The 19,462-nt window shown below is 53.5% G+C and overlaps 1 protein-coding gene across 2 annotated transcripts in view; it reads right to left on the minus strand.

Moving 5' to 3' along the window:
- Nucleotides 1–19,120, minus strand: part of PHACTR3 (phosphatase and actin regulator 3) — a 206,153-nt gene extending 187,033 nt beyond the window's left edge. The window contains exon 1 of one of the 2 annotated variants that reach the window (XM_061125804.1): nt 19,023–19,120. Coding sequence is in view for 1 of the 2 variants with exons in the window: in XM_061125803.1 (XP_060981786.1) it covers nt 2,276–2,393 (118 nt within the window). In the remaining variant the exon portion in view is untranslated. Of the gene's footprint in view, nt 1–2,275; nt 2,575–19,022 lie in introns of those variants that run through there. The other variant, XM_061125803.1, reaches the window with a different exon arrangement.
- Between the last annotated feature and the right edge of the window lie 342 nt (nt 19,121–19,462).

Genomic DNA, 19,462 nt, shown 5'->3' on the forward strand with positions numbered 1-19,462 from the left:
GGTCACTCCACAGCCAGCTCACCAGCCTCACTTCAGAGCAGCAGGTGGATGAATGGGAGAGGTTCTTCAGGGAAAGGGAACTGAAAGACTGGACTCTACAGCCTAGTGAAGAAATGCCTCAGGTGGGTGTGACAACACCACCATATTCTCTGGAAGCCAAGGTACCATGCATCGGGAGACAACCCCATTAGGACTGACTGACAGCAGACCATTTCGAACCATTTGAAAATGAATGTTTGAATGTTTGCCCAAAGAGAAGCATGCACTGCCTCAGAAGGAAGTGAGTCCCCCATCAAAAGAGGTATGCATGCGCACACCGAGCCAGCCAAGCAAAGCGGTTGTAGAAAATGCTCCCCTAATCCACCCTTCCCACTTCAAGCTCCCAGGCTGCTTCCGGCCTGAAGATTCTGAATCTCTTTCCACCGGAACTCCTGTGTCTAACATAGTTCTTAAATACTTCATTCATTTTTCCTTTTCAGTAAGGTTCTACCACTCACAGAATTATATCCATAGAGACTTTTCACCCCAGGTCTCTGCTCTTTGGGTCCCCTTTTGTGCATGTGAACCTGAGACTAACTTGGGCTTTCATCCTCCCACGCCATCACTTCATCACAGACATCCAAGCCCTTTCACCTCTCTCCTAAGTGGACCGGCACGAGTCACCTGCCAAGCCCCGTGTTCCCACCCACAGAGGCATCAACTCACAGACAGCCAAAACGCTAAATCCTCCATAATTCCCATTTCAAGTTTGCATCCTCTCACTGCCAGGGAAACAAAAGGAGCTGAGAAGGATTCTCTCGTGACGAGCCACTCAACTTCCATAATTGGAACAATCATGGATGTGCATCTCCGACACAGAGAAAACCAATCCATCATGGAGTGCTGAAGGCTTAATCCCCGATTTCTAATAAAAGGATTAATTAAAGCCTTAAGGGTCTGCTTAGAGCTGCCTCTGCCTGAAACTCCAAGGAAATTAACTTGCCCTCCCAGATACCAAAAACAAAAAGGCAGGGATTTCCTCAGCCTGGTACCTTAGTTTGACCAAATGACACAGTGTCAACAGTCCTAACAAAGAAATCTTACAAGCCTTGTATGGGTTTATTGTTTAAAATTTCAGATTGGGTCCTGGCGCCCACAGAGCTGCCTCTAACGGGTCTTTATTTGCAGTTAAATAGTGAAGCTGCTCTGTGTTCGAGCAAAGTGAAGGAATCTCCCCACAAAGCCGGATCACCCCAGCCCCAGGGGCCGTGTGGAGCTGCACGCCCACAAGTTAAGGTGATCAAGTCCCCATCTGGGTCTGGTGCCTTCAGAGAGAAAGAGTCATCAGAGGAAGGTAAGAGCAACTTATTGTCAAAACAGAACGTGTGAAGGGACCCTGCTTCCCTAGGATACGAATGGAGTCCTGTGGCTCCATACCAAAACACCAGCTTTGATTCTTTTTTTGAACCCTACATTTCAGAAGCTCAGACTTCTCCCTGTGAAGTGAAAATTGCCTTCTGGTGGAGAAAGGTTTTAATGATCACTTTGCTTCCTGCGTCTCCATGGTGACGGGCGCACAGCCCACCACCCCCCCTCCGCTTTATTAGGCCTTTCTTCCTCTCTGGAAAGTAATCAATCAAGCCTTATGGACGCCTTTGTGACCGGATTTATCACCTAAACAATCGACGTTGCTGTGGGGGTGGGGGAGTGAACGAAGTCCATATAATTTAATGAAATCCGGCTCCGTCCTGGCGCACGCACGCCCTTCATCTCCCCGTGGCAGCTCTGCCAACACACCTGTCCCGGGAGGCGGGTGGGCGCGCCCAGGTGCGCCAGGCCCCGCCGACTTGGGAGCCCCGGTGGAAGCCCCTCTGCACGGCTGCCGCACCAAGCGCTCCCTGCCCGCGAGGGGACGCCCCAGCCAGGCCGCCGGGGCCACCGGAGCTCGGGTCCGGGGGAGGGAGGCAGAGCTCGGAGCCGGCACTGGCGGAGGCGGCCACGGTTCTGCCTCTGGTCCCCCAGGTGGTCAGCACCCGAAGGAAGGCAGCCCCTCGGAGAGGACAGCAGAGCCCACCAGTCCTCAAGGAGGGCGGATGCGGAGCACCGGTCTCTACCAGGAAAACCGGCTCCTCCTCGGACAAAGGGCTCCCTGCCGCCTTACGGGGAGCCTGAGCGCCCGGGTCCTGCCGCGGCTACCCAAACGCAGACCCGACGCGGAGCAGCGCCGGGGACGTGCGCCCAGCGCCCCCTGCCCTGGCCTTCCCCGCCTGCCCGGCCGCCCCCGCCCGCCCATTACCTGGGTTCTCCCCGGCGTCCGCGGAGGAGGTGGCCGAGGAGTCGGTGAGGACGCTGGGGTCACTCTGAGAGCGGCCCCGCGACACGAGGCAGCTGCTCTCGTCCTCGGACGCGGCCATGGGCCCGGCGGCGCTGGGGCAAGTTAGAGGGAGCCGCGTGCAATCAGAGCATCCAGGCGGCCAAGGTCACTGGCCAAGGGACTGGAGGGGGCGTTTTTTAAAAAAGGAAAATCAAAAAGGACAGGGAAAGGGAAGGAGCCGGAGGACGAGGCCAGGGCTGGCTTCAGGGCGGTGAGACAATAGCCTGGCGGCGGCAGCCAGACACATCCCGGCGCGCGCGGCCTCGCTCCGTTATTTATTCGTGTTTATTCCCATTCTTCAGTCTATATTCCAGGAAAAAAAAAAAGTTGAACCAGGAAATAAAAACTTTTTCTTGTCAGTGTTTATTGCGTGCTTGGGGCAGGGGGTGATGTCCAGGAATTTCTGGGGGCGCTCCCTCCCCCCACCCCACCCCCCACCCCCCGGGGAAAGAAAGGAAAAAAGAAGAATCTTTGCTCTGGCAATAGCTTTAATCTGAAAGCTGTTCTTGGAGCATCTGTTGGAAAACATTAGGATTCTCCCATCATGCCGCGCGAGAGGAGCCTGACGTCACGAGAGAGGGGAGTGAGAGCCAGCGCCGTGATGGGGAGGGGTCTCAAATACCTGAACTGCACACCGCCAGCCCTGAGGGAAGTGGGGGCTTACTCCTGAGTTCTGGATAGCCCACCCCCACCCCAGCCGAGCTCTAGAAACAAGGAGAACTCATACTGCTTCCTCCCCCTCCCCCAGCTGGAGAGGGTGCCTCCCTCGGTGGAGGCAGGGCCTGATCTCCTCAGCAGCTTCCCAGAGGTTCCCGGCCTGGGTTTGCACTCTTGGGGCTTTAGACTGGGGTCTTGTTGCCCAGGAGCCCCCTGCAATGAGGGGGCAGGGCTTTCCCAACCTGTATCCCCGCCCACCGCATCCTCGTCCTCTCTGCCCACCCTTTCTTGCCCCACCTCTCCTTGCCCGGGAGGAGAGAGGCAGGAGGGGAGCCTGGCTCCTCCAGGGAGGCTTCCCCCAGATTCCTTGATGGAGTTGAGGAGGCCAGGGGAGGGAGGTGACACCCGCTAGGGCTGCCACTTACAGAGGTGTCCGCTGAGGTGTTAACGAGCAATTCTCACCCTGCTAGATGGAGGGGGGCGGGGGGCAGGGGGCGGGGAAACACAGGCAACTCCCACATCAGCAAAGGCAGGGACCGGAGCGCAAGGAAGAAGAGGCCAGCCTTGTAAAGGGCACAGAGAGGGACACGGTGGGGAACGGTGTCACACAGCCTGGGCTAGGAAGGGGGCCAGATGCCTAGATGGTAGGCCCCCAGGGACACCGGGGGAGGGTGCATCAAGCTCCGATGGGCAGGATCCCATCTCAGCCCCTCAAACCACTCCAGGGAGCAGGTGCCGCTCTCAGCCCCACTGCGATGACAAAACCAACTGGGGCTCAGAGAAGGAGCGTGCCAGGCGTCCCGCAGCTGGGCAGGGCCCAGGGACTTTCCTGGGCTGCTCGTTCGTATCCAGCCCTGAAGCAGGGCTGGGGTGCAGGGGGAGCACCTGGCAGCATTGGGTGAAGGACCAGGACAGAACTAAGACATAAGGAAATGACGGTCCTCACTGCACACAGGGCTTTGGGCTCTTAGAAGCAGGTGCCTCAGAGAAACCAAACCTTCCTTCCTTCCAAAACCCCCATAGCCCACTGTGCAGTGGGTGGGCATGCCAGACATTGGGGATCCAACAGAAACAAAGGAGAAACACTCCCAATGAGTCTTCCAGGTGGCAGGAAGATAGAGCCGAGAACGGCGGCCAATAAATCAATAGAGGACCCCCAAAACATTTCATTGGAGTTGTCAACACATTGTTGTTGTTGTTGTTCAGTCACTTAGTTGTGTCCAACTCTTTGCGACCCCATGGACAGTAGCACGCCAGGCTTCCCTGTCCTTCACCATCTCCCAGAGTTTGCTCAAACTCATGTCCATTGAGTTGGTGGTGCTATCCAACCACCTCATCCTCTGTAGTCCCCTTCTCCTCCTGCCCTCAAGTTTTCCCAGCATCAGGGTCTTTTCCAATGAGTCAGCTCTTTGCATCAGGTGGCCAAAGTGTTGGAGCTTCAGCATCAACACATACCATGAGGCAAAGAGGAACCTGGTAGGACATGTTACTAAACACTTTTTATCCACATAAAAATGTGCTGGGTGGGGAGCACCTGGCTCCGGGCTGAGCCCTTTTCTGGGGTGGCAGTGGGAGGGGTGTATCATTTCTTCCTCACAAGCCTCGGAGGTGTGAGCTACCTTAGAGGTGAGTGTACCTGCCCAGGTCATAAACCAGGACAGGCAGGGCTGATGCTCCTGGTCCGGGATCTCTCCAAGTATGTCCTCAGGCAGCCCCAAGAGCCTTGCTGAGTCCTGGCCCAAACACAGGTAAGTCTCAGGAAGCCCTCAACCTCATCATCCGTGCCTCCCACATCTACATGACAAGACCTGCAGTGGGCCTAGCCAGCAGCAGATACAGAGATGGACCAGTGGGGTTGGGGCGGGCAGGGGAGCAGGGGCGACAGCAGCCCAGGGTCATGGGCAAAAGGAGGAGAGAAGGAAGGTGGCCTCACAGGCTTCCAGCTGTGTTCCCCCACCCCCCACCCTCATGCTTTAGGGCTTTCCCTACTCAGAACCTGTATTGCTACTCACAATATTTTTCTTTTAATCAATCAGTTTGGTTGGAAAGATCCCCCGGAGAAGGAAAGGGCAATCCACTGCAGTATTCTTGCCTGGAGAATCCCACGGACAGAGGAGCCTGGTAGGCTACGGTCTATGGGGTCACAGAGTCACACGACAGAAGTGACTCAGCACAGCACAGCATGGCTCAGCACTTAAATGCATTTTAAAGGAAAGCATCACTCCAGCGACAGAAATATAGCCTGCCTGTCACACTTGGGGAGGACGAAGGACACAAGGATTGCCTATAGTTGCCAATATTCCCCCAATGCTTTGTCCATGTATGTACTACCTAAAACCATTTCTAGTTCCTTTGGGTGGTCTACATAGCTGTGCCTGCTCCCCTTAAGTGCATGGCGAGACAAAGGCACAGAAAATGATAAGACTTAGCATTTGCTCCAGGAGCTGAGGTGGAGATTGGCAGGGGGGGAGGTGTGGTGCACAGGCAGAAGACAGGGATGACAACCAAAATGTAGTCCTTAAACATATATGTCAGTACCATATTGATTTGTTTGAGCCAGGAAGGGAAGGAGCTAGCCATTGTATTTTTCTCTGGCTTTGAAATGTTCCATAATAAAAACAGTTTCAGGTTTTAAAAAAAATTAGTGACCCCACCTCTACTGATCAGGAGAAATAAAAGTCTGGTGAACTTCCAGAAGGAGAAACTTGGACCTTCCAAGTCACCCATGCCGAGACTGGGGCCGGCGGGAGGTCTGCAAAGATCTGGCCCCTGAGGTGTGTGCGAGGCTGCTGTCTGCAGGTTCCAGCCTGCAGGAGCCCCAGGAAATTGTGAAAGTCATCAACTGTCTGTCCTCAAGATTTCTGCAGGGGCCCAGGAAACAGGTGTTTGTTGACTGAACCAATGAGTACGCACACAGTGGGGTCGACACATCACTGCTCCAGGAGAAGGCGCTCAGCATCTTCAGAACCTCAGTAGCTCCAGGCTTTCGGGGACAGAGGTGGTCACTTCCTGACCTCCCTTCCCCAATCCTGATGTTTCTCCTGAGGCTCCAGGGAACTGTCCTTCCCCATCACAGGAACAGAATTAAACCAGAAAATTCAAATGCTTAAAAAGAACTATTCCAGCCAAGCTCTTAGGGAACCAATGAAAGAGGGTCCAGAGGTCATCCCCCAGGATGGGGATCCAAGACCAGAGGAAAGGGGAGGGTGAAGACAAAGCAGGTCCCCCAGAACCTGCAGTGAGGAGGGGAGCCCTGCCCTCTGCTGCTTACAGGAGGAACTGCACCCAACCGTGGCCCTTGGGAACTTCCCTGAGTGGAGGACTGACCTAGCCTTGAACTTGGCTTCTTTTGCCTTTTGCCCTTGGTGGGGTCTCCACCACTGGCCTTGCCCATTAGGCTACCCAGGGTGATGCTTCATGCAGTGCCAGCTGTGGCTGTTTTCTAAACACACCCAACTCTTCTAAGGCAAAATCCTTCATGTCAGCAACCATGGTCCCCACCCTGAAAGTCATGGCAGCCAGCGCTGACCTGAGAAACGTGCGAAGCCCGCCTCGCAGTGTCTTCCGTGCTCAGGCTGCTAGAGAAGCCCTTCCAGGCCAGAGTCTGAGATCCAGGCAGGAGACGGGTTTTAATCACTTTCTGTGTCTCCCTTCTCGGTGAGGTTGGGAGAAGGGCATTGCTCACAGGGTGAGGGCATTCGATAGGACACCCAGCTCTTGGGACACAAAAGTCCTCTGATGCAAGACACTGACCTTCTAACATCTTACGTGCCTTGAGCACCTGCAGGCGACCAGGGAGGACCACAGAGGATGGCAGTGATGGAGGCAGAAGAACGAGGAGCAAGAAGCCCAACCAGGGGAGGGACAGGGTGCCCTCTGCAGGAAGGACAGAAAACAGCCCCAGGCAGGCTAATCTGTGTCACAGACCCTCCCATCCTGTCCTGGTTCATCCTATTTTCCTTCCTTGCCAGGGGATGTTTCCAGCTAATGAAGGGAAGCACCAAACAATTGATGCTTTTGAACTGTAGTGTTGGAGAAGACTCTTGAGAGTCCCTTAGAGTACAATGAGATCAAACCAGTCAATCCTGAAAGAAATCAGTCCTGAATATTCATTGGAAGGACAGATGATGAAGCTGAAGCTCTAATACTTTGGCCACCTGATGGGAAGAGCTGACTCATTAGGAAAGACCCTGATGCTGAGAAAGACTGAAGGCAGGAGAAGAAGGGGATGATAGAGGATGAGATGGTTGGATGGCATCACTGACTCAATGGACAGGAGTTTGAGCAAGCTCTAGGAGATGGTGAAGGACAGGGAAGCCTGGCATCCATGGGGTCGCAAAGAGTCGGACATGACTGAGCAACCGAACAGCAATAACAAATGAAGGGAGAGGGGCTGGTGCAGGGCCTGGAGAGTCACACAAAGAAAAGGCAGCTGTCATCATGACCCTGGCAGATGCTGACGGCAGCATCCCTGCTCCCTGCCTGAGTGTCCTATGTGGTCCTGGAGCTGCAGCAGCCACCTGTGACCCTGGGGGGACACACATGAGGATGGGATGCCCAAAAATGTGGAGAAAAGGATTATGAAGGATATGGATGCTTAGAACGCTGACAACAAGGAAAAGGGCAAAGGACAATGCTCGTCGGAAGTCACGCTCACCGCCTCAACCATCCGGCCACTTGACTCTTTCAAAAGGAGATAAGTCATGTTTAAATAAAGATCACTGTCACCCAAACACTGTCTCTTTCCTCTGATCCAACATGTACACTGTAATATGTTTACTGGATTTATATTCTAAAGGGACCAGTTTCCTTTCCCACGGGAGACCCCCGAGTCGGGCTCACTGCCTCGCCACACACAGATTTATGCCTCCAACACCCCATCGCAGCAGGAATGGGAGACAAAGTACTTCATTGTAAAATAGTTCAAACACAGCATGGTGCCCAATCCATAAATTACAGAAAATCCATAGCACAAGGCTTATCGGTAGTACTTTAAAAATACATCTTAAGTTCCGCAGCTGGAGTGATAATTCCAAGAATCCACTTGTACAAACCTATAAATAATGATGGCTTGTCCGTGTTTTCACAGAAGCCATGATCTCTTTCAGGGCCCATAATTCACTAAACTTGTATGTGGGTTAAAGCTGGTGGGTCCACTGGGGTTTCATGGGGGAAGCGGAAGTTATTTAGGCAATTAGATACTGGCATCCTCACCAGGCCCCATTCTGGAATATTAACAAGAGTTCCTGTGACTTCCACGGCACACGGGGAGACAGCATTCATATCCGTGCTTAGCAGAGGCTTCATCAGTTCAGCGAGTTGGGATGCAACAAAGATTACTCCTGGTACTTCACACTGCAGTTTTGGGGGATTGCTCACCCTCCTACTTCATTTTTTTGAAGGGTCACCTGGGAGACCCAGGATTTTAGGAGAATGGGCTCTGGGGGTCTATCAAGCAGGAGAGAGTGGAGGGGCCGAAATCTAGAGTGAAGTGGGTTCTGTCTCCCACCAGAACCTGAAACACACAGCAAAGACCCAAGGGGGTGGGGCCGCTGGCACTGCATTCAAAAAGGCATGGGTCTGAAGACCACACGGAGCCCACAGCCTTGATCTAAGAGATGTCCTAGAGAACACGAGGCCCCTGTTTGGGGTCTGACTGATTCACTCATTCATTGTACATGCCAGGCACTGTAGGGGGCAGGGAAGGGGAGGGGAAGGTCCCTCCCCACAACAGCACATGCAAAGGCCCTGGGGTAGAAGTACTGGGCAGTCAGACGGCTAAAAAGGGGCTGGGTGGTTGAAGTGCTGAGGGCAGGGTGGCAGGCAGGGAGGGTGGGGGACAGGCCCAGGACTCAAGGGGGTCTCATGACCCATGGTGCAAAGCACAGATTTTATCCTGGGAGGCATGAAAAACCCAGAAGGGTCCCCAGTCAGGAAAGAAGGAATGAATTTCTCTTCTCTGGGGAGGTTACGGGAGGCAAAAAGGGGCCGGGAGATGAGGGGGTGGGCTGGGGCTGCTGCACTGGATTGGAAGAGACACAGGCAGCCTGGAATGCAGAGTGGTGGATGCAGCCCAGGTACATTGTATGTTCCAGCCACTCTTGATACAAAGGCACCCAGTAGCTGAACTGTAATAAAGGAAATTCCTACACAGGATTACTGTTACAATTCAGACAGTTACCAACTGATTCCCATGCTCTGTAATTTGGGCAAGGGGGTTGTTCCTTGAAATTGGATGTGACTGCCCCCTCCCCCAACACAAATTCATGGAGCTGGTGTAACCTGGTCCACCACAGTGGTTTCACCCTGTCCTTACCTAGAGCTCACTGTGGGCTGGACCCTGGGCTAATCAACTCAGCCAAGAGTGTAGACGGGAATACCCTCAGATTCCAGCCCCAAGTTACTCATGCGAACATGACTCTAGGCACTGTAGGGAAGGCTTTTGTGAACAAAAACTGGGTTATCATCAGCTGCCTGATTGATATCATCAGTCTCCTGATGATGGGAGATTATCCCAGATGATCGGACCTGGCCGTCTAATCACAGGACCCTCAAGGCAGAGAGAAGACAGAAGAGGAGGAGTGGGCAGAGGAAAGACAAGGCATTGGAAGATGCAGCCCACCACTGCTGGCCTTGAGGGAACCACAAGGAAACACAGTGGCCTCTGGAAATGATCCCCCAACAGCCTGCAGGGAAACGGGGACCCGGGTCCTGCAACCCATGAGCTGGACTTGGCTTCCCTCTCGGAACTCCAGGAAGGACCACAGACCTGGCCACACCTCAACTCCAGCCCATGGGACTCAGAGCAGGGCACCAGCTGAGTCCACCACACCTCCAACCCACGGGAGGATACGTGACGATAAACAGGTGTCACTTCACCTGCAAAGTTTGTGGTCCTCCGTTTCGGCAGTCACACATCCTCCCATCCATCTTCCTAAGTGTCTGAGGCCTCCAGTCCTGGTGTTATCCTCTAGCCACAAGGAGGGCGAGGTTCAGAGGGGAAGGTCAAATGAGGTCAGAGGGGAAGGTCATGCAGGTCTCCAAGGGTCCTTGTCCCACTGCTGCACGACCCTGGGTGACCCTGCACAGACCATCTGCGAAGAGGGATGTGTGTACATCCAAGGTCAACCCAAGACTCAAATGAAGGGTATGACCCATGCAGGAAGACTGGGGGAGAGAACCATCCTGGCATCCCCGCTACGGGGCACAGACACCCACCTGAGAGGCAGGGCTCTCTCCTGCCACCAGTCACCTTGTTTCCAAATCAGGCATCTCCTAGGTGCAGCCAGAGTTGGGGCACCCAGAAAGGACTGTCCCCCTGCCCCCACAAGAGGCACCAAGAACTAGCCTTGTCTTCCAGGGTAAAAGGCAGAGAACATAAATCCTGAGGCAGGAGAGCAAAGGCTAAGAATCCAGAGGCTGCAAAAGCTGACCACCCAGGTTCAGGTGCAGCTCCAGCAGCTGTGTGACCTGGGGCTACTTACTCCATCTCTCTGAGCCTTGGTTTTCCTCATCTGTCAAGTGGGGTCATGCCTCCCATAGAGACATCAGACAAAGGGGAAGAGCTAAGGACAGGTCTGGCCCTGGCTGCTGGATCATCTCTGTTCCCACAAAGGAGGCTTCAACCTGGCCTCTCCCACCATGCAGACCCAACGCAAATGACTGTTACCAAATATTTGTCACTTTCACCATAATTCTCCAAGTTAGAAATCAGTCTGTTGCATAAATGAAAGAATACCTCCTCTTAATTTTTATCATCCCAATGTTTAACCAAGAGGTAAAATATTGAAGCTAATTTACCAAGAGTTTTTACTGTGGCTTATAGGAAACAAGGGGCTTCTCAGGTAGCTCAGATGGTAAATAATCTACCTATGATGCAGGGGACCTGGATTTGATCCCTGGGTCAGGAAGATCCCCTAGAGAAGAGAAAGGCAACCCACTCCAATATTCTTGGCTGGAGAATTCCATGGACAGAGGGGCCTGGCGGGCTACAGTGCACGGGGTCACAAGGAGTCAGACACTCACTTTTTCATAGGAAAAAGCCCAGACAGCAAAGCGATTAAAGTAAAAATAGAAATTTGCAACAAGCCTCACCTGTGCCAGCATCCTCATTATCTGAGTGCATAAGAATTAAAAGAAATGTAGCCACAGATGAAAGATAACATTCTCTTCACACAGATGTTCTGGCACTCTTAAGTGGAAAGAGCGGCAGTCCTTCATTTGTACCAGAGACCTCGTTGAGGGCAGGGTCTATTTCTGGTCCTTGCCCTGCGGGTCAGTGGCAGTGGCCCCAATATCCAAATGCACACAGTGCAGGTAGGAGGGTGCCTGCCCGGCTTCCAGGAGACCTGCTGGTAACAGAATGGGACACAGATGGACAGGGAAGCGGGTAAGGTACATGCTTTGATAGGAGCTTCTAAATTAGGAGTAAGTGTAATAAATTAGGAGCTTGGGAAGGAGGTGACTGCTAAGGATGCCTGTCTGTACCTATACAAAGTACAAGGGGTCAGTATTGGAGGAGAGGGCCCAGGCGGGCCTCCACTCACCCGCTTTAAGTTTGCTACAGCAAGGGTGTGTTAATATTTGGAAACAGCCTAGAAATACAATGTGCTTTCAGAAGAACGGGGCAGATTCAAACAGAGATGCTGCGAGCTGCTTCCTATAACTCTGGAGGGAAATCAATGCCAAACTGGGGGATTTTTCTGCTACATGGGTCTCCTGTGGGGAGAAGCCAGAGGCTCCATGTAAGAGAAGATGCTGCCCAAAGGAAGAAGCTTCTAGAGCCCAAGGGCAGCTCTCACCAGGGGCTGAGAAAAGGCAGGATTTCCCAGGCCCCGCCTGCCGTCCATGCACTCAGGAAGGCCACCTGCCACATGTGTGGCAGGACAGGGGTGTGCCCAGAGCAGCGAACAGATCGCTGCAGGACCAGTCCACACTGGCCGCGGAGGACGGAGTGCTAACAAGCGAGTGAACAGAGGGCTGTGGTATGGGGTCTCCGGGAGCTGCAGGCCCCTCTGGTCACCACAGCCCCAGCGAACACCCAAGTCCAGCTGGGAGGAGTCTTATGCAAGGGGTGTACAGTGCTGCTACTGCTCTTCCTTAAAATAAACTGCAACTGTATTCAGTAGGAATCTCAAAGGCAGCAGGTTGCCTTAATGAAGCTCAAATGGAGAAGGGGTCTGGGGACCCAGTGCCCTGGGTTTATTAAGTCTTGAGATGCATGTCTGCGCGGGCACACAGGGAGGGGCTCCTTCCGGGGTCAGGGGGCAAGGGGCAGGTTCAGCCTTTGGAAGTAGCAGAACAGCAAAGAGGGGCACCTAGGATCCTCCAAACACCTGACCCTGTGGACTGGTGTTTCTGGGTAAAAGCGAAAGTGTCAGTCGCTCAGTCATGTCTGACTCTTTGCAACCCCGTGGACTGTAGCCTGCCAGGCTCTTCTGGCCATGGAATTCTCCAGGCAAGAATACTGCAGTGGGTTGTCATTTCCTTCTCCAGGGGATCTTCCCAATCCAAGGATTGAACCCAGGTCTCCTGCACTGCAGGCAGATTCTTTATGATCTAAGCCACTAGGGAAGTTCTCTGGGTAAAAGGGGTTTCTTAAATGCAAAATGAAGTATTAATTATGTCAATAAAACCATATAAGTTATCAAATCAGAAAGCAAACTCTTGTCCCAAACCTGCTTCAGTTTAAGGTTCAGGAGACACAGGCTGTCTCGTGGTCACGTGTCCACTCCCCTCCCGCAGGCAACCTTTTCTCCTCTGCTAACACATGGCTGGACCTTTCCATCAGAACCAATGACTCCCTGAGTTAAACATTTTGACTCCTGGAATCCCTATCAAAAATCTGCATTCAGGAGAAATAAATCAAGAGTTTTGGATTAATAGATACACACTACTATATATAAAATAGGTGAGCAACAAGGACCTACTGTATAGCACAGGCAACTACAGTTAATATCTTATAATATTGGGAAATGGAAAAGTATCTGAAATATATCCATCTATTGATACAAGTGTAACTGAGTCACTATACTCTACACCTGAAACAAACACAACATTGTCAGTTAACTGTACTTCAATATAAAAAAAATCTGTATTCTACCTATTCACAGAAGTATATTATAGTAGATTAGAAACAAATGTAAAGAAAAAGCTATACACTCGTTAAAAGGAAACAGGGGTGGAGGTGTTCATGATGGATCAATCATCCTGGTTTGCCCAGGACTCAGCGGTTCTCAGGACATGGGAGTTTCAGCACTAAAACCAGGACCATCCTGGGCAAACTGGGACAAGATGTTCACTCTAAATTTGAGGCATAAAGAGACTTCTTAAAGAAGACACAAAAGGCAAAGACGTAAAGAAAAAGCTGAATAAACTTGACTACATCAAAGCTGAAAACATGGAGATGAAATGTGCAGCTTGGTGATGACAGAAGTATATTGTAGGTTTGAAAGTTGCTAAGAGGGCAGATTATAAACATTCTCATTACACACACACAAATTATAACTATTTGTCATAACAAACACTAACCAGACTCACTGTGGTGGTCATTTTGCAATATATACAAACAGTGAATCATTATATCATATACCTAAAATTCACATGTTATACGTCAATTATACCTTTAAAGAGCAAACTAAAAACTTCTACTCAACCAAAGACACAATAAACAGAATTAAAAGCCAAGCCACAGGGAGAGCAAAAATCTCTGCAAGCAAACAGAGGATTAGAACCCAGAATATACACAGCGCTCTCAAGACACCAATTACAAAAAGAAATAACAACCCCACAGAGAAGAAGCAACTCACAAAAAGTGAATCCACATGGCCAATTAACATGAGAAACACCTTCTTCCGAAATCGAGAGAATACAAATGAAATCAAGGAAGTCCCACTCTTCTGCTGTGGGACTGACAATATTTAAGAAACTGAACAAGAGAACTTTTCAGACACTGCAGTTGGGAGTGATACGGCCACTCTGGGAAAAAAAATGTCACTAAACCAAGAGAAATTTACAACAGGCTCCTTCTATGCCCCAGAAATTCCACACCTTAGAACAAGCCCTGAAGACAAACTTGTGTACAAGTACACGGAGAAGATGTTCAGAGAGACACAGCCTGTAACAAGAGGGACTGAGGACGCCCTCCATGGGCAGCAGCCACAGAAAGGTCTCAAATGGTGGAATATCCTAAATCAAACAGGAAGACTCTGCAAACCCAGATAAACCTCCCAGACATGCTGCTGAATGAAAACAGTAAGTTTCAGAACAAGACGGCTGTATTCAGACACCATCTCTTTAAAACACATACAGGAAACCATTCCGTACAGGTTCTACCAAGACCCCCCCCACACACACACATGAAGACAGTCTGGTGGGAAAAGATTCATGGTAACAGGGGTTCTCTCCTGGTAGGGGGAGGAAGGAGTCACTTTCACTTCCCACTTGGAGAAAGTTTGCGACCCCATGGACTGTAACCCACCAGGCTCCTCTCTCCATGGAAGTCTCCAGGCAAGAATATTAGAGTGAGTTGTCATTTCCTCCTCCAGGGGATCTTCCCAATCCAGGGATCAAACCCATGCCTCCTGCACTGCAGGCAGATTCTTTACCACTTCACCAACTGGAAAGCCTATTCATGAAATACTAGAGTAATTATATATATATTTTTCCGCATAGAAACCTGTTGCCTGCCTAGAACACCGCAGGCATTCACCTGACAAGTATATACCAGGAACAGACAGACCCATTCTAAAAACCCGAGGACCACTCATTTCGCATCAACCAAAAATGGAGCCATAGACCAATTAATCTGGCCAAGCTCATCAGCCGTCCACACGGGGGTGAGGCACCGCTTTGCCTGGATGCAGAATACGTGGCAGGAGAACGCCCCGGGCAGGTGACAGGAGGGAAGGGAAGAGCTTGGCTAGACCCTCGCAGGGTCTTCTACTGATGCCTGGAGGTGGCAACCCCTGCCTTTGCCTCCCAGTGCACACCAATCACAAGAGAGACGACTGAGGCCAGAGGGTGATCCAGACCCTGGGGGGAGGGAGCTTCTGCAGGTCAGGGGCTCACAGGTGTGGGCTTCCCGTGTTGCTGGGGGTCGGGCACTGGAGACATGCTGGGGTTTGCAACACCCAGCACTGACTCTCCTCCTGCTGTCATCCCGTTAGGAGAAACACTGACAGAAACCTGCCCAGGCAAGAGAATAACCACTTGCATGAGTTATCCTAACAGTAGGCGGTCCTGGTAAAGAACGTGGAACCAACAAGTTACCATCAACCAGAAGAATTTGGGAATGGTCCAAAGCAGAGAGGATTTGCCAGTCCGTACATCCTACCAACCTCTCAGAATCCTCCTTGCTGGAATCCACCTTGGCTGAGCGATGTGTTCACCACCAGGAAGGACCCTGAGTCAGAGTGACTGGCCAGAGACAACCCAGGAACTAACCCCATCCCCATAAAACCTGAGACTGGGAGCCTCGTGGCGGAGCCATGCTCCTGGGTTCCCTTATCCTGCCGCTCTCCGCCCAGGCACCCCTTCCCAATAAAGTCTCTTGTTTTGTCAACACATGTGTCTCCTGGACAATTCATTTCTGATTTTTAGATAAGAGCCTGCTCTCGGGCCCGGAAGGGGTGTCCCTTCTTGTAACAATCCTGCTGATTTTCCTGGGGCTGGGGGAAGAGGGGTCTCCGGTCTGGCTACTGAGGGGACGCAGGCTCCGTCCCTGCCTGGGACTTGCCTGTGCAGCCCCTCACCCCCATTCCCAAGGGCAAGTGGTGTGACCCAGCCTGAGCCCCAGACAGGCAAGGGGACACTAGTTGAAGCTACCCGGTCGCCCGCCTTGGAATCTCCAGCTTCCTGAATTGCTCGTCACTCGCCAGCAGGAAGGCCTCCGAAGTACAGGGGTCATCCTGACAATTTCAAGAGTTGAGCAGCTCAGGTTCCTAACTCTGAGCCCTGGTCGAAGCCTGGGAGACGGGGCATTACATTTCCAAGTGCCTCCTGCAGACCCTAAAGCCACAGCCTGTAATGAGCACCAGCTGGGACATGCCATGCTCTCATCAATCACTCCTTTCCCTTCAAAAATTTAAAAAGAAAAAACTAATTTGGTGCAGAAATATCCTAGTATGAGTCAACTTTGAAGTTCAGAAGAATAAGCAGCTCACTTGTTCCTAAATTCACGCTGGCCACAGAAATAGTCCAAGAGCCCATCAGGGTTGGGAGTGAGGATCCGCCCCCCAAGCAAGCTCCGGGAAGCAGCTGCAGAGACTGAAAGGGCAGAGCTACAGGTGGCAGCCCGACAAATTCTCCCAGTTCCAGGGGTGAGAGGACCCCCCCTTCAAGGTCCAGCCATCAAAATGCCCAGAGTGGTGGGCGCACAGCCTAGCTGTACCCTGGGTCCCTGGAACCTCACTCTGAAACTAGGCAGTTGGACCAACAGAGAAAGGCAATAGTGAAACCCAAAGCCTCAGCCCCACATCAGGGACTCTCAGATGGGAGGCTCCAGGCTGCCCGCCCACCCCAGCTCCAGACTCGGATAGGCAGCAGCCTACTTGGCACATTCCTTGAAGACATCAACAAGCCTGTCCAAGTGGACGTGGCCTCCTCTCCCCAACTGTCTCACCCGCTGACCAGTCTCCCCACCCCTCCACTGAGCCTACCACAGCTTCATAGACGGAACCCCGACCCCCCAGGCTTAAGACACAAAACCTACGGCGATCCTGGATTTCAGACCCCCAAGGCTTCAGCAGGTCCTATGGGCTCCAGCCCCTGTGCTGCCCACTTCCATTACCTCTGTCCTCCCTCCAGTTGCAGGTGGCCCCCTGCCCACCAGGAGCCTGGTGCCCCAGGACACCACCGGCTGGTCATGCCATTTCTGAGGCTAAAGCGCACCAATGGCCTCAGGTTGCACACGTGGAACCCCCACCGCTCATCAACAGGTCCAGGGCTTACCAGCCATCTGGCCAGGCACAGATCCTCATCTCCCCTCGCCTGGGGTTTCCAACCTCATGAGCTTCTTCAACTCCACCAAGCCAACTCCAAGCAGGGCCTCTGCCTTTCCTCCTGCTGGGAATGCTCTCACCCCCTCTCCTCACATGGCTCCTGCTTCCCCCCATTCAGGTCTGCACCCAAACATTCCTCTTTAAGACCCTCCCTCGCCACCCCCCACCTGCCGCCCCAGTCTTCCAACATTTCTCTGCAGACAGATTGGGCTCCCCTCACCAGAATCAAAGCTCCCTGAGGGCAGGAAGCCGACCCCCTGCTCTGCCGCATCCCCAGCATAGAGGTCAGCGCCTGAGCCATTTTCAGCGATTAATATAAACATCTGCCGGCCCATCTCTCAGTTGGCTTTCTCCTTGGCAAAAGTGGGTTAGCAGCGGCTGAGCCCAGCATCCTTCAAGGCCCGGGCAGAAGCCATAGAACTATTTTAAAAATGCCCAACAACTGAAATGAGCATGTGGGGCAGGAATTGCATCATGTCCACAGGCAGGTCATGTACTTGTGACAGCTCTGAATACGCTGCCAAGCTGAAGGTCAGGATGTGAAAGGTCCGCTCTCAAAATCTGACCCCAAAATGCTTCGCTACAAACTCAGTGCCAAAGTATTGCAAGGGTTGGGGGGGACTGCTTTCAGGGGAGGAAGCTGACACTCCACTGTGTGCAGTCATGGGGTGAGGGCGCTTTCGACCCCACTAGAGGGTGAGTGTGCCTCCCTCTCGTTCACCACCTTACCCCAGGGCTCTGCACAAGGTCTCCTGTTAGCAGGCGCTTGATAATCATGGTGTGTGGAGTCAACAGAAGGGCCGTCCACCCCCTAGATGGGGCTCCACTCACCACACGGAGGTGCCCCCAAGCTTCTGTGTGGGCTTCTCAGTGTGGGCACCGCAGAGGGTCTGGCATGTAACAGGCTCTCAAATGATGCCCGCTGGTCCCAACAACCCCAAAATACCATCCTTCCCAACCCTATAACTCCAGGTATCTCAGAGTTCCCCAGCCCCCGCACGGTTGCCCTGCTCCTGAGCATTCTTTTTCTTTCTTTTCCGAGGAGGGGGGTGTTGGGGAGAGGGGAGCTTCCCAAACGTCATAGGATGTTTGGCAGCATCCCAGGCTTCTCTCCCACAAGATGCTTCAGGGGACATCCCCCCTCCCCCACCCCTGCCCCTGATGAGAGTCACTGGTGTTTCTACTCCAGAGTTCCCAGACCGGCCTGAAATCACCTGGGGCACTGCTTAAAAATACAGATTCCAGGAGATTCTAAGGGGCAGGCCTGGGGTTGGATTCCCCCAGAGAATTCGAACACTGGACTAACTCTTTGGGCTGCCCCAGTGTTCAGCCTAGTCACCAACTATACCACCAGCCTCCACGGGATCCAGGCAAAGCTCTCTGGCCCCCTCAAGGGGAGATCTAATCCTCTGTCCACTCCCAGGTCCTCTCCCCTGGCCCAGGGGGAGCCCGCACCACTTCCAGCTTCCCTAGCTCCTCTCCGGAGATCCTGTCCCTTTAACGCGGCTGGACCGACTCCAGGAGCAGGTGTCTATCCGCAGGGGCCCTGGCATGGCCTGCCTGCACAGGTGGAGGGAGGCCCACGATCCTCCCTGGGGGACAATGGAACACGTGTGGAACTCTCACCGGGTGGCGAGCGCTACTTACGTGATCCCAGCTACTGCCCCAAGACTTAAGTGTTGGATCGCACCCCATCTCACAGACGCGGAAACTGAGGCACAGTGAAGTCCAGTGCCGTGAGCACTGGGTCACGCAGCCAGCATGGAAGCGGTCTCATCCCGGGACGGCCGACCCCAGCAGCGCTCAGGACCACTGCGCCCACTGCCTGCCCTTGTTGTTTGGGGACGGAGTCGCCCGCCTTGGCTGCGGGGACAGCCCGAGCCAGGAGGCGCTACCTCTGTGCTGGGGGCGCAGCGGATATCTGAGCCACTCCGCAGCGGTCAAGGGCAGGACGCAGGCTCCCGGCCCGCGGGCCCCCAGCCCCGCGCCCGCCCCTCGCGCCGCGCGCTTACCTCGCGCCGGGCCTCGAGCAGTGGCGGCGGCGTCCCGAGCCCCGAAGGCGCGCAGCAGCGAGCGCACGGGCGCCGGCCAGGGGGCGCGCCCCCCGCCCCGGCCGCGCATCCCACCGGAGGGCAGCTACGGGAGGCGTCCACGGGGTAGCCCAGCGCCGCGCAGAGAGCCCGGGGCTGCGGGAGGGCCGGGGGCGGGGCGGGGGCGGGGCGAGGTCGGGGCTGCGGGAGGGCCGGGGGCGGGGCCGGGGGCGGGGCCACCACGCGAGGCCAGTCCCTCCACCTCGCAGGGGCGCCGCCGTGACCTTGATCTAGGGACCCCTCGCCCTCCGCAGCCCGAGATGCTGGACCTCAGTTCCAGGACGCTCTGGACACGTTAAAAGGAGAGCCGGGTCGGAGGTGTACCGCCCGCTTAATTACCTTGTAAAGAGATTGCCCAGTTG

This window comes from Dama dama, chromosome 23 (genome assembly GCF_033118175.1).
Source record: "Dama dama isolate Ldn47 chromosome 23, ASM3311817v1, whole genome shotgun sequence".
Taxonomy (NCBI): Eukaryota; Metazoa; Chordata; class Mammalia; order Artiodactyla; family Cervidae; genus Dama; species Dama dama.